Here is a 21,086-nt window from a genome sequence, read left to right on the forward strand (position 1 = left end):
CAATTTGTGGTGGATGTAGTGTGTGTACTGTGAATACAGGATGTTTGTGTAGTGGATGCTGTGTGTACAGTTAATGCAGAGTTTGTGTCAGTATAGTGAATCCAGAGTGTGTGCATAGTTTAGTGAATGCAGAGTGTGTGTTAGTGTGTAATGAATGCAGAGTGTGTGTTAGTGTGTAGTGAATGCAGAGTGTGTCAGTGTAATGAATGTAGTGTGTGTGTTAGTGCAGTGAATGCAGAGTGTTTCAATTTGTGGTGGATGTAGTGTGTGTACTGTGAATACAGGATGTTTGTGTAGTGGATGCTGTGTGTACAGTTGATGCACAGTGTATGTTAGTGTAGTGAATGCAGAGTGTGTGTCAGTATAGTGAATCCAGAGTGTGTGCAAAGTTTAACGAATGCAGAGTGTGTGTTAGTGTGTAATAAATGCAGAGTGTGTGTTAGGGTGTAGTGAATGCAGAGTGTGTCAGTGTAATGAATGTAGTGTGTGTGTAAATTTGTAGTGAATGCAGAGTGTGTGTTAATGTGTAGTGAATGCAGATAGTGTGTTAGTGTAGTGAATGCAAAGAGTGTGTTAATGTGTAGTGAATGGAGAGAGTGTGTTAGTGTGTAGTGGATGCAGAGTGTGTGTTAGTGTAGTGAATGCAGAGTGTGTTAATGTGTAGCGAATGCAGAGTGTGTTAATGTGTAGCGAATGCAGAGTGTGTGTCAGTATAGTGGATGCAGTGAGTGTGTTAGTGTGTAGTGTATGCAGAGTGCATGTTGTATTAGTGAATGCAGTGTGTGTATTGTATTAGTGTATTAGTGTATGCACTGTGTGTGTTAGTGTATGCAGTGTGTGTTGTATTAGTGTATGCAGTGTGTGTTGTGTTAGTGTATGCAGTATGTGTGTTGTGTTAGTGTATGCAGTGTGTGTGTTAGTGTATGCAGTGTGTGTGTTAGTGTATGCAGTGTGTGTGTTGTATTAGTGTATGCAGTGTGTGTTGTGTCAGTGTATGCAGAGAGTGTGTTGTGTTAGTGTATGCAGAGTGTGTGTTGTGTTAGTGTATGCAGAGTGTGTGTTGTGTTAGTGTATGCAGTGTGTTGTGTTAGTGTATGCAGTGTGTGTTGTGTTAGTGTATGCAGTGTGTGTTGTGTCAGTGTATGCAGTGTGTGTTGTGTTAGTGTATGCAGAGTGTGTTGTGTAAGGGTATGCAGGGTGTGTGTTGTGTCAGTGTATGCAGTGTGTGTGTTGTGTCAGTGTATGTAGTGTGTGTGTTGTGTTAGTGTGTGTGTGTTGTGTCAGTGTATGCAGTGTGTGTGTGTTGTATCAGTGTAGTGTGTGTGTGTTGTGTCAGTGTATGCAGTGTGTGTGTTGTGTCAGTGTATGCAGTGTGTGTGTTGTGTCAGTGTATGCAGTGTGTGTGTTGTGTCAGTGTATGTAGTGTGTGTGTTGTGTCAGTGTATGTAGTGTGTGTGTTGTGTCAGTGTATGTAGTGTGTGTGTGTGTTGTGTCAGTGTATGCAGTGTGTGTGTGTTGTGTCAGTGTATGTAGTGTGTGTGTTGTGTCAGTGTATGCAGTGTGTGTGTTGTGTCAGTGTATGCAGTGTGTGTGTTGTGTCAGTGTATGTAGTGTGTGTGTTGTGCCAGTGTATGTAGTGTGTGTGTGTTGTGTCAGTGTATGCAGTGTGTGTGTGTTGTGTCAGTGTATGCAGTGTGTGTGTGTTGTGTCAGTGAATGTAGTGTGTGTGTGTTGTGTCAGTGTATGTAGTGTGTGTGTGTGTGTGTGTGTGTGTCAGTGAATGTAGTGTGTGTGTGTTGTGTCAGTGTATGTAGTGTGTGTGTGTGTGTGTGTGTGTGTGTGTCAGTGTATGTAGTGTGTGTGTGTGTGAATGTGCAATCTGGGGGGAGGGGGAGAGGGAGGAAGGGGCATTTTAACATATTTTTTTTTTTAAAATAAATTTAATTAAATAGTTTCTCCCCCCTCCCTGCTTACCTGTGTCCAGGGAGGGGGAGATTTCATCCCTGGTGGTCCGGTGGCATGGTGGGGCCCCCCGGCTTCCTGTTACCGCAGAGGGGGCCCAGGTAGCACACAGCTTCTTCTCTTCTCTCCTCCAATAACTCTCGCGAGACCCGCGGAGCGTTGCCATGGCAACCGGGTCTCGCGAGAGTTATTAGCAGAGGCGAGAAGAGAAGAGGCTGTGTGCTGCCTGGGCCCCCTCTGCGGTAACAGGGAGCCGGGGGCCCGCGGCTGCACACATAGATAGTGATATTCGCTATCTATGTGTGCAGAGAGGGAAAGTGGGGCCCAGGACTGCCAGAGCAGTCCGGGCCCCCCAGGGCCGCCGGGCCCGTGACAACCGTCATGGTTGTCACCCCCTGATGGCGGCCCTGCAGGGTGGGTTTATATTATTAAAGGTACACTCCAGGCTCCCCCACACGTTAGATGCACTGTGTAGGTTAAGTTACAGTTAGTTATACTGGGTGGGTTTATAGTATTAAAGGGACACCCCAGGCTCCCACACACGTTAGGTGCACTGTGTAGGTTAGGTTACAGTTATACTGGGTGGGTATATATTATTAAAGGGACACTCCAGGCTCCCACACAAATTAGATGCACTGTGTAGGTTAGGTTACAGTTAGTTATACTGGGTGGGTTTATATTATTAAAGGGACACTCCAGGCTCCCACACACGTTAGTTGCACTGTGTAGGTTAGGTTACAGTTAGTTATACTGGGTGGGTTTATATTGTTAAAGGGACACTCCAGGCTCCCACACACGTTAGTTGCACTGTGTAGGTTAGGTTACAGTTAGTTATACTGGGTGGGTTTATATTATTAAACGGACACTCCAGGCTCCCACACACGTTAGATGCACTGTGTAGGTTAGGTTACAGTGAGTTATACTGGGTGGGTTTATCTTATTAAAGGGACACTTCAGGTTCCCACACATGTTAGGCGCACTGTGAAGGTTAGGTTACAGTTAGTTATACTGGGTGGGTTTATATTATTAAAGGGACACTCCAGGCTCCCACACACGTTAGGTGCACTGTGTAGGTTAGGTTACAGTTATACTGGGTGGGTATATATTATTAAAGGGACACTCCAGGCTCCCACACAAATTAGATGCACTGTGTAGGTTAGGTTACAGTTAGTTATACTGGGTGGGTTTATATTGTTAAAGGGACACTCCAGGCTCCCACACACGTTAGTTGCACTGTGTAGGTTAGGTTACAGTTAGTTATACTGGGTGGGTTTATATTATTAAACGGACACTCCAGGCTCCCACACACGTTAGATGCACTGTGTAGGTTAGGTTACAGTGAGTTATACTGGGTGGGTTTATCTTATTAAAGGGACACTTCAGGTTCCCATACATGTTAGGCGCACTGTGAAGGTTAGGTTACAGTTAGTTATACTGGGTGGGTTTATATTATTAAAGGGACACTCCAGGCTCCCACACACGTTAGGCGCACTGTGTAGGTTAGGTTACAGTTATACTGGGTGGGTTTATATTATTAAAGGGACACTCCAGGTTCCCACACATGTTAGGCGCACTGTGTAGGTTAGGTTACAGTTAGTTATACTGGGTGGGTTTATATTATTAAAGGGACACTCCAGGCTCCCACACACGTTAGGCGCACTGTGTAGGTTAGGTTACAGTTATACGGGTTGGGTTTATATTGTTAAAGGGACACTCCAGGTTCCCACACACGTTAGATGCACTGTGTAGGTTAGGTTACAGTGAGTTATACTGGGTGGGTTTATATTATTAAAGGGATACTCCTGGCTTCCGACACATTATTATTTTATTATTTATATAGCGCCATCAGATTCCGTACATGAATGTAAGGTGTAAGCTGGGTTACAGTCCTTTGCCCAGGTGTTTTGTTTTGAGCTAAATTAGTTTATCTCCATAAGCCTATATGTTAATACCTCTGAATGCAATTTTACTGAAAGAAATCAAAAATTCAATTTCCTGTGCACTACGCCATCAAAGATAAGGAAGCAGCTGCTCTATTCCCCTCCCATTGAGTAAAGTATTTGTTCTGTAAAATGATGCATATATAATGTAAGAGGGGACTCGATCATAGTGATGGCTGGAAATATATGGCAGAGTGGGTGATCTTCACATGCACGCAGGATAAATAGTGAAAAAAAGGAAATGTTTCTGAAATTTATGTAACAGTGCTTAAAAAAGAAAGAAAGAAAAAATGAAGATATAATTACGTAGCATTTTAATCTATACTGTGGAACCTTAGATTCTTGGAGTGTCCGTTTAAAAGGACAGGTTTTTATTTTCCTTTTCTTTTAATAAAATTCTCAGAAATTAGTGACTGGCGACTATCCATGTAACAACAAAAAGATCAATTAGCAATCACATGACCTGACTAAACAAGAATCCTGTATGAGATAATTAGGAGCTGAAAAATTCAGGAATTAGAAAACAATTTCTTGAAGGGCTCCAAAGCCTGAGTGAGTGCCAAGCCTGGAGGAAGCTAAGCAAGAGGAGACTCAAGGGGACGGAGATTGTTGTTGGAGAATTAATCTCCTCCACATTCCAAAGTTTTGCAAAGTATTACCCGGTGGGAAGCAGAGGAAATATGGCAAGCAGGCGCAAGGAGTAGGCGTTGGAAAGATTGCGAACCTCTAAGAAAAACACCTTTCATAACTCAGTCCAAGCAATACGATGCTGGACCGTACGCATAATTCAGAACAAAAACAATCTTCAAGCCAGTTAACACTTACTAGGGGCCACAAATTGCTGCAGATTATATATTAACCTTTAGCAAGCACATGTATTCTTGAGAACTCAAATGACTTTGTCCCCTTTTCTATGAGCTTTGGTGCATGAGTTTCACTGAGCTCCATAGCAATAATGTATTTAACTCCTTTAGGACTAAAGATAGTCTACGATGTCATATCATCAAAGGGACACTTCAAGAACCAAATCACGTGAACTGCTTAATGGTTATAGTTCACACATGCCCCTCTATCGTATCTACTGAAGCAACAATACATTGCAAAAATAGCTACAGCTACATGTCCGTCCCATTGTCTGACATCACTTGACCATACCCGATCATGTACATCCGAAGTGGTTTGTCAGGAATGGGTAGAACCTTCAGCAAGTTTAAGTCAGCACTTAATAAAAGACACAGTAAAAATGATAGGAAGACGCGTATTACTGGACCGCAGAGTCACCAGGTTTAATGCAAAAATCAGAAGTAGCAGAACTAAATTACGAATTCCAGGACAGAGATACTAACAGAAAAACATGATGATCACGGATAACAGAAAGACAAAAAAAAAAATCAGGGTCAAAATAAGCTGTGTCAAAACTAGAAAAAGCAAACAATAGAACCGCAAATGAACGTGCTTATGGGCCTTGAACCATGAAAAGGCGCCGATCCCAGGATGGTACGAGGGATGGTAAATGAGATCAGGCCCTGATGCCATAACCCTGCGTCCGTCATGCATTTGTACGTGCATCAGAAATTGCCACTGTGACAAGCATATAAAAAGGTTATAAAATCCAATGCCGTTAACCCACCTCATCTTAGCAGTGACCAGTATTAGAATGAAGTCGGCGAAGGCATGAAGCAATAAATGACCACCTAAAATTAAGAGCATGGGGACAGGGTCGAAATGATCGTCTGGAGTTGCTGTATCGCTCATGCAGAGAGAACTTGCTGGTATTTCGGTGTAAAAATGTAAGGATCCTATAAGTGACAAAGCTCCTTTAACAGGAGATGTTTACACTACAACCTTCACGACTGACAGTAGCCATGCAAAGTTACTACAAAAAGCATGCTGCTCCATCACCTAGATTTGTAGATGTATCGTTCTGTGTGGAACATTCTATTCTCCAGGCTTCCAGCTGGCAAACGCGTGTTTCACCAGCACAATATTGTCATTTAGGACCCTACGCTGGCGTAAAAGATGCAGTTATTGCCTAGGACTGCTTTGGGCACCAAGCTGTAGCGGCCATGTTGCTTAACGTGATCCTTAAATTACTACCAGCAGCTCTGCAGACGCCCATTGATTTTAAATAACTAGCTATCCCATGCTAAAAGATCTTAAAAGAAGCTTTATAGTGTTAGGAACAAATGTGAACGCTATAGTGTATTTTACCTTTTCTCCCTCACAACGCTGGTCTTCCGAGGTACCATCCCACCTCCTTGGCTGAGATTATGGTCATTTCTCACAGGAAAGCAATGGGAGGCTAGTGAGCATGCACAGCAAAATGCCACACAACCCCACACTGGACTCTCAAACAGATAACAAAATAAATAAAAATTAATAACTATAGTGTTACTTTGTTTAAAAAAAAAAAAAAAAAAAATAGCATTGCAAATATCCCCCAAATACAAAATTTAAACTCTTCTGGATAAATGACAATACACTTCTGTAATAACAATACAGCATTCAAAGACCTTTTAGAAGTTATAATGGAAATGCCATCCAGAGAGTAGGAATGTATAGAGCAGACTATGCTATTTCTGATATTATAGGTGTAAAAAACACATTTTAAGTGGCCGATCTCCCTTGACCACGGTTTTCCAGCAATGTCTCGCCTCGGCTGTCTTCGCCCCTGCTCTGCCTCCTTGGCAGAGATAATTTTCTACAGGAAAGCATTGGGAGGCTTTCGCGCATGCGCGACACAATACTGCGCTGTGTCAATCATTATCTCCTCATAGAGATGCATTGAATCAAAGTGTCTCTATGAGGAACATTCAGGGTCTCCATGGAGTGCGTGGTGCTTCTGAGCATAGGTGCAGCACTGACCCTAGTGGCCATCTGAGTGACTGTCACTGGAGGTGTCCCTAGCGAGCAATGTAAACACTGCCTTTTCTATTAAAAGGCAGTGTTTACATTAAAAAGCCTTCTGGGGCATACTATAAACACCAAAACAACTAAATTAAGCTGTATTTGTTCTGGTGATTATAGTGTTCCTTTACGTACGAGATTGCACAATGCCATAAGGTTGTTAGAGACCAGATTGTGAAAATAATATTAAAATATTATTGGTCCTTAATGGGTTCAAGTCAAGATGTTTACCAGAGTAAATAGGATCACATCCAAGTGATTGAAGAAAACTATAATATCCTTGTGACAAAACGCCATCACGGAGTGCCATGCCCACATGCTTGCCCGCATTGTTTTCAGGTCCTCCTGCGGAGGATCGCCCTAGCTGCTTCTAAAGGAGAAATAATCACTGGCCGAAGAAAATCCAGGAGCCTCCTACCTGCAGCCGGGCTGTCAGCAAGGCAGACAGCGGCTCCTTGAGCTCCCTACCCAGGAGCTACAAGTCCAGGCTTGTAGCTGCCCAAAGAGCACTCTCTCCGATGCTACCCATGTGGAGATATCCACCGGAGAGAGACGCGAGCCCCAGCAGAATCCCTGGAACTGTGAGTTGGCTTCACAGTCGAAGAGTCCCGCTGGCTGCCTGGAAGTCCGTGCCGGCCAATAGGTGAAGGGGCTACCATTCAAACTGGTTTTGCACCCTTTCTCCCGATTGGCCGGCGAAACACCTCCCCTCCCTGAGCACCAATTGATGCAAGTAGGCTTTGCGCCCTTTCTCCTGATAGGCCGGTGTAAGCAAGCGCCGATTGGTCGCTGCAGGGTTTAGGCGACCAATAGGAGGAGGAGCTACTATTCTAACTTGATACTCGCCCTTTCTCCTGATAGTCCGGTGTGAGTTAAAGGGCTCAGTTCATAATGCCTCCCCTCTCTGTGCGCAAAGTTTGAATTTAGGTGCAATGTTTGAATTTACCGGCCTAAACCAAGCAATAGCGTGTAACTACTTGCAGGGATGTACAGAGCCTCAAGCCCAGACTTTATACAATGTTTTCTCGGGCTCTGTACATCTGATAGCCCCGCTATTTGCAGGGATCCTAGCTGGGACCCAGGGCTATCCAGGGATGTTTTATGGTGTAAACCAATTCCTTCCCGGGGCACGAAGCCCCTAAGGTTTCCCCAATGTACGTGAATTGTATTACTGTATGTAAGTGTTGAATTGTTTGTATCACCAAGAGCGAGAGATGGCTATCTGTAAACCATCCGCCTCCAGCCTGAGACTGAGGGACTTGTGCTGAATAGAATGGAGACCCCCTATGGGGGTCTGTGTATAAATTGACTGTACCAATAAAGCATTTCAGTTCGACTCCCAGAGCTGGGGGGGGATAAGGGGCTAATCACTGTGACAGCTTGCTCCAGCTCGTGGAAGATGCAGTGGGGAAAGTCCTTGTAAGGACTATGAAGCTCCCAGGGCTGTGTCCCTGGGAGTAGGTAGGGCTAGTCCCCTACCCGGCCCCAGCTAGGAAGCGGCAGCTGGCGGAGAAGCCACAATCCTGATCTACCAGCCATAGATTTATTTATAATTGTGACTGACTGCTTAATAAATTAATATCATTGAGTTATTTGCTTACATAATGTTTTGAAAATAGGAGTATTTTATTTTCTCCAGAAAAGGCCAGCACATTCTGTAGTTTAATCTAAAAATGTAACGTAACTTAAAGCTCATGAATAAAGCATTGAATATACAGCTTAGTAGAAAAAAGTTAACATAAAAGAAATAGGTTATTAAAGGGACAGTGTCCCTTTGTCCCTTAACCCTACAGTGGTAATTATTGCAGTTTCTGAGAAACTGCAATAATTACCTCTCAGGGTTAACTCCGCCTCTTTGGCTGTCTACCAGACAGCCACTAGATGGACTTCCGAGAGCTTAGACGACTTTTGGTCATCTAAATGACGCTGGACTTTCTCACGCTATGCATGAGAACTTCCAGCGACACGGACTCCCATAGGAAAGCACTGAATAATGCTTTCATATGGGGAAATAGTAATGCAAGCGGCCATTGTGGCACATGCGCTTTAGGTCTCCCTCGCTGGCTGACGTTGGTAGGGGAGGAGCATGGGCGGAGTCTGACCCAGCGCCGAGAGACATCGCACTGGATTCAGGTAAGTGACTGAAGGGGTTTAACCCAAGCTTTGTTTTTCTGGCACTATAGATTCTCTTTAATGCAGACATACATAGCCCTAATTTTAATTAAACAAAAAATCAAGAGGTGCCGAAATATTTTGCCCATTCCAGAGCCTAACGCATTTCTACAACAATAAAACATTCTTAATGAATGTGCATAAGAACGTCACTTTTAACTACAAAAATCAAACTGCAAATTACACAAAAAGGTGCAGATGGACATTTTGACTCCAGTTAATGTACAGTTGCAGGTATTGCATAACATATACAATAAAAAGGATACTCACATTTGAAGTTCCAATGTTACTGTATATCCCCTGGCATTGCAACATTTATAGCGAGCACAGAACACGAAGTGATTCAGCCAATTAGGACATTTCAGAACTTTTTATAGCAGACACTATCCGATAAATCTACCTTGGGAAGCTAAAACGTACACTACAATTCACAGAAAGATTTCCAAACCATCACATAGAGCGATATTAGTTGATCAAAAAGGAAAAATCTGTAGGTTGGAAGGGAGAGACAGAAAGTTTGAGCTTATAGAGCAAAACTAATTATTGTTTTTGGAAAAGTTGCATACCTTTTCTATGCATGGAAAACTGATTGGCTTAGTGAGTCCCTGCCGGAGACCTCCGATATCTACTTTTTAAGATAGTGGAATGACAGGAAAGAAGAGCGATCCGGCGCTGAAACACCGACATTGGGATTAAACCATTCGTGAACCATTTAGCTCTTAAAGGTGAGTCAGCGCCAGTGAACTCCTGCCACCTTAACAACTTAATTTAAATATGGTGCGCAAACTGGTACTCTAAAAGAAAACTAGAGAATTAGGAATACAAACCTGTATATAGTGTTATCCTTTTTTTTCAAATCTGTCCACTCCCCCAATGTAAATATAAATTGGGAAAAAAATGGTTTTACTTACTTTTTTTCCCACGCAGAAATCCAGTCCAGCAGCCGCTCAGCCTGCATCCTTTAACATTACACTGACACGTCTTAAAGGGATCCTATAGTGCCAGGAAAACAAACCCGTTGTGGTTAAAACCCCTTCAGCGACTTACCTGAATCCAGATCCGATGTCCCTCTGCGCTGGGTCAGGCTCTGCCCATGCTCCATTATTCAATGCTTTCCTATAGGGAAAAGTCTGACGCTTGAGGTCTGTGAGGACGTCCAGCGTCAGATAACGGACCAAAAGTCCGTTTGGACTCCGGAAGCCCTTTAGTGGCTGTCTGGTAGACAGCCACTGAGGGCAGACTTAGAGCTGCAATGTAAACATTCTCTGGAACTGCAATGTTTTACATTACAGCACTAGGTGCAAATGGGACACAGCAGCCAGACCACTTCAATTAGCTGAAGTGGTCTGGGTGCCTACAGTGTCCCTTTAAAGCCAATGCTCCTCAGAGAGAAAATGTACTTGGTTCTCACAGCAGAAGCTCCTCTAGTGGTTGTCAGGAAGATGACCATCATAGGTCTATCTAAACCTGCAATGTAAATATTACTGTATTTACTAAACAGCAATATTTTACGTTGCAGTGTTATAACTAAAGGACCACTGGCATCCAGACCTCTTTATTAAAGAAGCCCTGTTCACATACTGAATGGTGGCAATAGTTTAAAATAATTGGTGGCAACATACGGGATTAATGGAGAGACAAGGAGTTAGGAAAACGTGGGAAGAGGAATATGAAAGAACAGACAGCACATGGTTTTGAGTACAGTGGGAAGTCCACTTTAGTCTAGCTGTTCTCTAAAACAAAACTCAGAGAGGACTTTTCACGGAAGACAAAGTTGTGATGGTAAACACTTCACATGCGCTCATACTAGGTTGTAACCTAAAACTTTGTCTTAGAGTGTCAGCTGTTCGCTTTACGAGATCAGCTCAAACCACAAGCAGCGCAGGCACTCCGCAGGCACAGAAACCGGTCAGTGTCAAACCATTTGTTAACGCGTCTATGGTCAGACAGTGCCAGGTGACTCCTGGTACCATAACCACTACATAATACTTTAAGGAATTACGAACCAGTACAAAAATTTACAAAGTAACGAAAACAGACTTTTACTGGAAAAAGCCAACCAGACGTCTGAATTCAATACTATTGATAAAGTACCATAACATCTGAACAACCCAGCAGGGGACGCACTTTCCATAATCAATGTTACATGATCAATTAACCTTCACAAGGCCAGATAAACACTGACTGAAAAGAAAAAACCTCTTCAAAGACAATAAATGTCAATAAAACACTCCCTGGTAGTTCCTATTTTTAAACTGTCTTAATTGACTGCAACATGTAGACTCCAGTACCAACACTTTAACCACTTCTTTTGTCCAGCCAGTCACGTATGATGACAGATATTGACTTACTCATCTTTGTCCAGGCGGTGTATATACAAAATATTATAGTACGGATTTCCTTAGATAAATATTTTTGCCGCAATGGGATATCACAAACGAGAACAAATACTTCAAAGATTTTACTTGAAAGGTTTCCAGTTCGTAGGCTGTGTAGCTCCAAAAACAGGCAATACATTTAGAAAACTAAGAAGCAGGTTTAGATAAGGCCATTAGGACCTAGAAGTGCAAAGGCATTTTACAAACAGCTCTGTGGTCCGAATGGAAGTGAAACAGTGTTCATTTGTAATACTAGACATTGCAAGGTAACTCACATTGTGTATATTGTGCCTTAAAGGGATACTATAGTTCCAGGAATACAAAGCTGAACTCCTGGCACTATAGCTCCCTCTGCCTATAGTGTCCCTTTAATGTTTTACCATTTTTCACCAATTTATGTCAACATTTGTATAAACAAACATATATATATATATAATTTTTTTCTGCATTTTTTTTTTTTACAATTTTGTTAGGTGTTTTGTAAATCTGATGTGTGCTTCTGTAATAGAAATAAAAAATTTAAATTATGCTCAGCTACATCTTCTGCCATAGACACAGTCTTGTGACGTTACAGTGCCATATAAGAGACCACATAATTTCAGCTTTTTAGGTGTGAATTATCATAGATTATTTTGATTATGTTGCATTTTGGGGCATTTTAGCAGTTTGACTGTTCAAATTACCCCACGAAGGCCTACCATTTGTGAAAGTAGATACTCCTGGATACCTCATATGGTGTATATCGTGCCTTAACATGTCGCCATTTTCTCACCAGTTTATGACAAAATTTTGTATCTAAATTTTTGAATTTTTTTACATGCATGTCACATTTTTTCTGGATAATTTCTAAATCTGATGTGTTCCATTGTGATAAGATGAAAAAAAAAATATGCTCTGCTATATCGTCTAAATACAACAATAGCCCAATTCAGGGCTCAACAAACGGGATTTTTCTGTCTGTGCAGAGGCGAGAGAGAATGGAGGTGGCTGGCTGAGCGACAGTGGCAATTTTCTGTCTCTTCTTGCTCTGCTCCTTTGCGCGCCCTGTCGGGTGTCGGATGTGAGTGAATGTCTCTCGGTCTGAGTGTGTTTCTGTGTCTGTCAGTGAGTGTCTGTTTAGGTGACTGCCCCCACCACCGACAGCATGGGATAGGGGTTTTTACTTGCCTTTTTTCCCACACCATGCCAGTCTTGCTGCGGCTGGTCCCGCCTCCATGGTTGAGATAAGCAATCTTGATGATGTCCACCAAGCCAAGGCTTTCCCATAGGAGGCTATTGCATATGCGTGGCAAAAAGCTGTGCTGTGCCGCACCAGTCAGCATCTTCTTTTTTATTTGAAAAAGCAGTGTTTACATTAAAAAGCCTACAGGGACAGAATATATACACCAGAACCACTACATTAATTTGTAGTGGTTCTGGTGACTAAAGAGTCCTTTTTTAATTGTATTTTTGTCACTAAAAATAATGTATTGTTAGTAAAAAAAAAAAAAAAAAAAAACCTGACTCCTACTTTTCAAGCAAATTTGTCAAGCAATGCCCCAATGTATGGATTTGTCACTCTTTTGTGATATCCCCGTGCCATAAGAAATGTGATAAATTCGGCTTCTTAAAAATGAGTCATAGATGGATTTAATGGAGCTATGTCTTATGTTGGAACATTCCAACAGGTTGCTTGTTCAAACTACCCCACAAAGGCCTACCATTTCTTAAAGAAGACACTTCAGAATATCTGAAGTAGCATATTTTGATCCTTACCGTGGGGCCTTTTTTTCACTAGTTTGGACCACTTTTTGGCACACTCGTTGAGATGTTCTTGCATATTTTGTAATTCTTATTTTGCTATGGAAGTATAACACCGAATATGTCTCTCAGCTATGTCTTCTGCAAAATTGTATGGGATCTCCTCCTCTCATTAACGAATAAGGGAGATCACCTATGGCTAGATATTTTTTATACTATCTTAGACCTATTTATAAAAAAATGTTTTACTTTGATACGCCAGACTGGGGCACAGTGCAAAAGAACCAGAAAGGTACCCCCCCTCCACAAATCTAACCGCTGGCAAAAACCGCAAAGGCACAACTGAATTGCGACATGATGAGGTGCTGGCCCGTAGGTACATGGACAGAAAAGACATGTACATATTGTCCACACTTCATGATGAGAGCACAGTGCCAGTCCGCAGAAGCAACACACACATTGAGAAGCCAAAGTGCATTGCTGAATACCTTAAGCTTATGGGGGAGTAGACTTGGCTTACTAGTGTACTCAGCCATATCTGATTCACAGTAAAACAAAGACCTTGTACAAAAGGAGTTAGCCAGATTGCAGTATATAATTCATGTACACTCTACAAAAAAAGCAGACACGGGGAAGCAAAATACTTTCCTGGAGTACACCCTGAAGTTTTTCTCAGACCCCTAATCCATATTACTCTTTGCCAGCTGCCTGTATTGACTTATTGGCTCGTTATACCGACTACTCTGATTTCTGGATCCCCTGATCTTGGCCCTGTCCCTGTCACGTTCAGCCATTAAAAAGTGGCTACACCAACCAACTCGAAATACGCCATTTGGAATACTCTGGGCTGTCTCCCTTTTAAAATAAAATGCCACAACAGTGGAAATGTTATCACACAGACTGCGTTACTGTCTCAAATATGACATAGACCCAGAGAATCACTTCCTCACATTTCCAGGTATGAAGATTGAAATGGTCAAGCCCCATGTTTTGCCCTTTAACTTTCCAAAGCTTCATGTAACCTGTACATGGGTGGTACTGTTGTATTTGTGGGATATCGCTTAAAGGAACACTATAGGAACCCAGATTACTTCATCTTATTGAAGTGGTCTGGGTGCTATGTCCCCTTAACCCTGCAACATTAATTATTAGCTATGCTTCCAGTTTGTCTAATTTGGCCTCATGTGAAATTCACTTTAATTTCTCAATTTAGTAAAATGAACTTTGTTAGAAACACTCACACAGTAACCGTGGGACTGTGTAAGAAATGGTAGGGGATAGAAAAATCCAACTACTTTTTAATCTTTTTATTTCTCCTTATTCATGAGCCTGTTTTCATGACTGCGCTCCCTGCCCCTTCCTCAGAATTTATACTGGGCAGAAAGGGGTACAGCAAGTGGAACAAGCGGTTAGTAAAATGAAACCTTCAACCTGCTGCCATTTCAGAACACTAGCAAGTCGGCGCCGTGGGGACTTGTCCTGGTAACACCCTGCCTGTAAACTGTGAATTATAACAGAGGAAGCAGGAAGTGTCATTCACTAATATTTCAAACTGTAGCGATGTAGAAAAACAACTATCCAACTGGTATGGTTACGGCTTGACTATTTTGTCTAAATATTGCAAATTGTTGTTAAATTCATCACATTTCAGTGTTTAATAAAATCCTGTAGAAATTGGTGTATTATTTTACTGCTACACAGGTAATACTGGAACAGGGTGACAGGTAATACTGGAACAGGCTGACAGCACCAAGAGACCCATAACATGTCTGGGCATATCTGAGAGCACTGTGTCTCTGAAGGGTTAATATGTAACAGCTGCTGCTACTTTGGGGAAGTGAAGGATTCTATACACCTTGTTAGAACATCATATTGAAATATCTCAAACAACTGGTCCAATACATAGCTGTGAGTCTGCATTCTGATAGAGAATAGCAAGCAAGCCCTTTATAGTGAGATTGTCACTAGTGAACCAGCCTGCTCTATAGTGCACTAATAGTGAACTCACCATTCAGCTGTTATTATAAGGAATAAATACCTACCTGGAATTCATTCACTTGTTATCTCCGCTTCCAGAATTATCTTCCCCCTTCTGTTCAAACTGACCTGCTTCCTGGAAGAAAGGTTGCTTTCAGCCCAGCCCCTGCAGGAGAGGCCGGGGCCGCCATCTTTAGTAAGGGAAAGTGCCCTGTAATGTTTGTAGACAGGAGCTGTATAGCTGTCAGTTACAGTAGATCTCTCTCTGTGCAGAGTGAATTATTCTCTATTATTAATCCATTTAATGTGTTTAAACCACTTTATTCCAAGCACTCATTAAAGGTTTCCATTACACTCAGATATTGACAGTACAGCCTTTTAGTTAGAAATTAGTTGTTGAAAGTTTAGAAACTGCATATTTAAAAAAATTAAAATAATTAAAAAATTACCTAGAATGTTATTTGGGTTTATAATACAGGGACACTCAAAACACCATAATCACTCAGTATAGCATATTGCATTAATATGGATTATTGTAGTAGTTATGCTGTTAAGTGGCTGTGGGTACAATGCATCCAGTATATTTCATACCATTTTAAAGTGATTTGAAAAAAGAAATTGAAATTTCTCAGAACCAAACTCATCAACTCATCACAATCTACATACCACCCACCCCCTATGATATTGGGGTCACAATATCAAAGGGAGACAAAAAGTTTAGCGATAGATAACTCCGATACACTGTAACAAAGGCAATTTATTCTAGGACAGAATAGCAGAAATGCAAACATAGCTATTTTGGAGTATTTTATTTTTTTCAATTTGCCTGTTTGCATTAACATTTTAAATTAATTTTGAATTCCTGATAACTCACACTTTAATGAATTTTGTGAATTTTATGAACCTTGAATGAACACTAATGTCACCCAGACCAATTCATCCCAATAAAGTGGTAAAGGTGCAGTTGTCCTGTCCTTTGGGATGTAAAACATTGCAGTCATATTGAAACTTATAAACAGCCACTAGAGGTGCTTCCTCTATAATGACCAAGTAAAACATATTGATCAGTTCGGCACTCGCTGCGCATGCACATCAGCCTCCAATACTCCTCTTTGAAGAGAGATGATGTCATGGGAGGCGGAGTTGCCAGCAGCGCGGAAGATTGTCAGCGCTGGAGTAAAAGTAATTAAAGCCTTTCCCCCCCCAGGTTTTTACTGAAAGCTAATCTGTATTCCTAACAATAGTGTTCCTTTAAGAATTTTATGAACTTTAAAGGAAGATTGCAGAGCTCTGTTTTCAGAGAAGCAAGGTTTTTGGAAGCATTCTTAGTTCTATTTGGAGTTAACCATCCCCATTACTCAGGTACTTTTAGAGCATAGAGAAAGTTAAAGGGAGAGAAAGTTGGCCGCTGTCTGGTAATGTGGTAATGTAATAATACTAAATTTAAAGTAATACTCCAATCACCATAACCACTACAGCCCACTTTAGTGGTTATGGTTCCAGCAGTGCCCTGGCACCCTCTTAGAGTAATTTGTCACACATAAAACAGTTTGACAACCATTTGAAACAGGCAGTGCGGCCTTGGGCGTTTAGCGAGACCTGGGTAAGTTGTCAAACTGGTCTTAAACTGTTTGACAAATTACTATAGGGGGGCAACAGGGCCCCATAACTACTATAGAGGGCTGAGTTTGGAGTATTCATTTAAGGCAATACTTTAATAACAACCTATGTTCACTACATGAGTTAGGATACAAAGAGGCTTATAATTACAGCCGCACAGCTATTTACGCCTCCATGTTTTGTTTTAGATGGCAGAGGGAATATTACTTTATCCTCCACTATTCAAATTCTTCAGCCTACTAGGTGAGCATCCTGGGTGGTCTTACAGAGTGGGAGTCTAAACCTCCTCAGCCCAACCATCCCCCTGAGCAGTAATTGCACACATCTGCATTCGGCAGCTCCGGAAGATTCAGTGTACAGCCCCCATTCACATATCTTTATATTAAATGAAAGTGGAGAAAATCGATACTTTATGCTGGCAGAATTGCCATCAGATATATTCGCTTTACACTAAATATTAAAGATATTCGCATGTGACACTTTACTCATCACATCAATTCCTTGGCACACAGGGCTAATTTGAAAGAACAGCTTATACGTGAGGATTCAGTGTCAGAGGGGAGGCAAAGAAGTAAATTCTACAAGTGATTCTCTTACTCTTTGTCATAGCAGCTACAGCTCACGTATGGTAGCTGCTGAGATTATTGTGGAGTAACAGATGTGACGTGACTTTGAACCAGCCGGCTTGCATCACCTCTATTATACCAACAGATCTGGATAAAGAAATGTATTGCTTATATTTAATAAAGGATCCAACTCCTGGATATTACAGACCTGTCAATTTAATATCTGTGAATGGGAAATTATTTTAAGGTTATTAAAATACAACTAAAACTAAAATGGCTTTTTAGTCAAAAGACTATGACTAAAGCTAAATTAAAATTTGCTGCCAAAATTAACACTGCCTGTGTCCCTGCCATGGTGCTTGGAGTAACCTGACTTGCGATCAATAAAGGAGTAAGAGGAACTTCTGCTTTAGCGATATCAGTGAAAAGGGACAGACCTGGGTGACCCAAGTTAGTTAAAAATGGCCAAAGCAAACTGTTGTGGTTATGGTGCTTATATAAATATATATATATAATGCACTGGATCTTGGATGCAGCATTAAATGCGCTAGTGCTGCGCAGTACACGTGGCCTTTTTCTCACGCGAGGAGTCTTACGTGCATGGGCTGCCCTGGGAGATCATTAAAGGGATAATATAGGCACTCAGAGCACTTCATCTCATTGAAGCGGTCTGTGTGCCGTGTTCCCTGTTCCCTTGTAATACATTTTAGTTTTAGAGAAAGTGCAATGTTTACATTGCATGTTAAGACTGCCTCTCGTGGCCCCAGACAGCCACTAAAGACGTTTCCTGCAGTTTCACAGTTTGACTCAGTGAGACGATGCTCACGCACTACATGAAGGCGTCTGGCGTGTTTTAAAAACCCAATAGGACAGCAGTGACCCAATGCTTTTCTTTGGGGAAGGCCTCACGTGCTCACCGTGCATTAGATTTTCAGAATGCGCTGTGGGCGGAGCCCGATTCAGCACCGAGGGACCTCACGCTGGAATCCGGTCAATGTAAAGAGGGTTTTATTTAACTGTTTACCTGCCCCATCCCCTGGCCATCCCGGATTAATGACGTCAGTCCACCCATTGTACAGCGCTACGGAATCTGATGGCGCTATATAAAGAATAAAATAATAATAAAAGCAACAAATGTGTGAACCAAAAAAAAAACCCAACAAACTCCTCCAAAAAAACAAACAGGAAGTGGGAAATAAAATGACAAGACAGGAAGTGAGGAAACATGAAATGTACCAGAAACCAGTATAAACAGTGACCATAATAACACTTTATTACATTTATTACAGTTTACGGCACTCCTTACGTACTTTCACTAAAGGTATACACTGAGTAATGGGGCGGGACACGTCAGACTACGGTCACCATGGTAACTACGTCAAAGGGAGTAGGCGGACTCAAAAAAAATGATCGTTGCCTTTTCGTAATGGGGCGGGGTTCTAGACCCAAGTAGAATGGGCAGGGCCGTGCGTATAGTTGACAGGGGGCGTGGTTTGATGAGAAGCTGGCTTCACGCAGTGGCCGCCCTCTCTGGGGAGGGGGGGCGTGGCCCGGAGCGAGGCGTGGCCCGTTCGGTAGGCAGGGTCAGCACTCAGTGAAGATGGCCGCTGTGTCTGGTTGCTAGCTTTAGGGGGCGTGGCGCTGGGCGGGGTCAGCACTCAGTGAAGATGGCCGCTGTGTCTGGTTGCTAGCTTTAGGGGGCGTGGCGCTGGGCGTGGCCCGCTCGCTGGGCGGGGTCAGCACTCAGTGAAGATGGCCGCTGTGTCTGGTTACTTGCTAGCTGTAGGGGGCGTGGCGCTGGGCGTGGCCCGCTCGCTGGGCGGGGTCAGCACTCAGTGAAGATGGCCGCTGTGTCTGGTTGCTAGCTGGTTGCTCGCTCCGTCCTCGCTGTGTTTACATCCGGGTACCGGTCCGGCTCGGGGCGCTGACTGCGGCTGGGAACGAGGCTCGGGCGGGCACTAATGTCGGATAATCAGAGTTTGAACTCGTCAGGTTCGGAAGAAGATCTGGAGACCGAGTCCGGGCCGCCCGTGGAGCTCTGCGGGGTCCTGTCCAAGGTATGGCGGCCGGGGAGGGGGGGAGCCGGGCCGGGGGTTACAGGAACAGAGCCTCCACTCACCCTGTGACACTAGCCTCCACTCACCCTGTGACACTAGCCTCCACTCACCCTGTGACACTAGCCTCCACTCATCCTGTGACACTAGCCTCCACTCACCCTGTGACACTAGCCTCCACTGACTCTGTGACAGCCTCCACTCACCCTGTGACACTAGCCTCCACTGACTCTGTGACACTAGCCTCCACTCACCCTGTGACACTAGCCTCCACTCACCCTGTGACACTAGCCTCCACTCATCCTGTGACACTAGCCTCCACTCACCCTGTGACACTAGCCTCCACTGACTCTGTGACAGCCTCCACTGACTCTGTGACAGCCTCCACTCACCCTGTGACACTAGCCTCCACTGACTCTGTGACACTAGCCTCCACTCACCCTGTGACACTAGCCTCCACTCACCCTGTGACACTAGCCTCCACTCACCCTGTGACACTAGCCTCCACTCACCCTGTGACACTAGCCTCCACTCACCCTGTGACAGCCTGGAGCTAGATCAGTCATGGGAGTTACTGACCGACACTCAGTGTGACAGCCTCCACTCAGTGTGACAGCCTGGAGCTAGATCACGGTCATGGGAGTTACTGACTGACACTCAGTGTGACAGCCTCCACTCAGTGTGACAGCCTGGAGCTGGATCACATTCATGGGAGTTACTGACCTGCACTCAGTGTGACACTGTCTTCCACTTGCACTAAAACACACGATGACAGCTGTCCTGGACCTGCCCAGACAGACTTGCTACCACACTACAACTTCTACTGGGAACAGCCTGAATGTGCAGTGTGTGTGTGTGTTGTGCAGTGTGTGTGTGTGTGTGTGTTTAGTTTTTGTGTAACATTCTCTCCAATTCCTTGTTTTGTATTTAGAGCCTTATTAAACAAAGGTTTATATACTAGGATACATCTGTTGTATGTGTAAATAACAGGAGTATTGCAGTGACACTGGGACAACATTACAGATTAAAAGACAAGCTTTCAAGAGTTTCTTCTGTTTGATTTAGAAGCAATATTTATCAGTGTAGTGCCACAAACTGCACACTTTGGCTTCTGAATCAGTGTGTGTAGTCAGCAATCTTTGATTTTCTTTGTACTCCTTGTAACACTGTGTAAATTCTATTCGTGACTGTTTTCATTATCAATTTACTTTAACAGTGCTTGTGCAATAATAAGTGTACATTTAAGATGACCTTGTCATTTTTTTTATATATAAATATATTTTTTCTATCTGAGTTTTAATGATTGTGCTATATAATCACATTACAATGGAAACACTTGCATTGATTTGCTGTCATTTTCTTGGGCTGTTTACAGTAGAGCAGAGTAAATGCGTAATGTGCTTGTTTTGGAATATTATGAGTCTGCTTTGTTCTGTATGTTAAAAATAACAAGTATTCGCATTATCACTCGTTGAAATCCATTTTCAGAGAGTGTTTGCAGAAGTGTTTTGATTTACTATTTACATTTATGCAAGTTTGAGGTTTATTCACTCCAAAATGAATTGGAAATCTTATCAGCAAAATGAAAATATATAAAATGGATTTTCCAACTTTGCTTTTATACAGCTATTTGGATGCCTCTTACAGTGCTGTTGAATTGTTTTAAAGTACATATATTTTCTTCCTGGGATTTCTTCACTAAACTGTTATTTGTATACAGCTTCAGACCACCGTAACAGAGCTGGGAAATGGCTAAGTTGTGGATTTTCA

At 42.7% G+C, this 21,086-nt stretch overlaps 2 protein-coding genes across 3 annotated transcripts in view; one reads left to right on the forward strand and one right to left on the reverse strand.

The window, feature by feature from the left end:
• Window positions 1–15,212, reverse strand: part of POLK (DNA polymerase kappa) — a 75,787-nt gene extending 60,575 nt beyond the window's left edge. The window contains exon 1 of the mRNA XM_063453625.1: window positions 15,142–15,212. The gene's annotated coding sequence lies outside the window, so the exon portion shown is untranslated. The remainder of the gene's footprint in view (window positions 1–15,141) is intronic.
• A 3,885-nt stretch (window positions 15,213–19,097) lies between these two features.
• Window positions 19,098–21,086, forward strand: part of CERT1 (ceramide transporter 1) — an 80,364-nt gene continuing 78,375 nt past the window's right edge. For both annotated transcript variants that reach the window (XM_063456726.1, XM_063456727.1), the window contains exon 1: window positions 19,098–19,319. In XM_063456726.1, the coding sequence (XP_063312796.1) occupies window positions 19,224–19,319 (96 nt within the window). In that variant the 5' untranslated portion in view covers window positions 19,098–19,223. The remainder of the gene's footprint in view (window positions 19,320–21,086) is intronic.

Source organism: Pelobates fuscus, chromosome 5 (assembly GCF_036172605.1).
Source record: "Pelobates fuscus isolate aPelFus1 chromosome 5, aPelFus1.pri, whole genome shotgun sequence".
Lineage (NCBI taxonomy): Eukaryota > Metazoa > Chordata > Amphibia > Anura > Pelobatidae > Pelobates > Pelobates fuscus.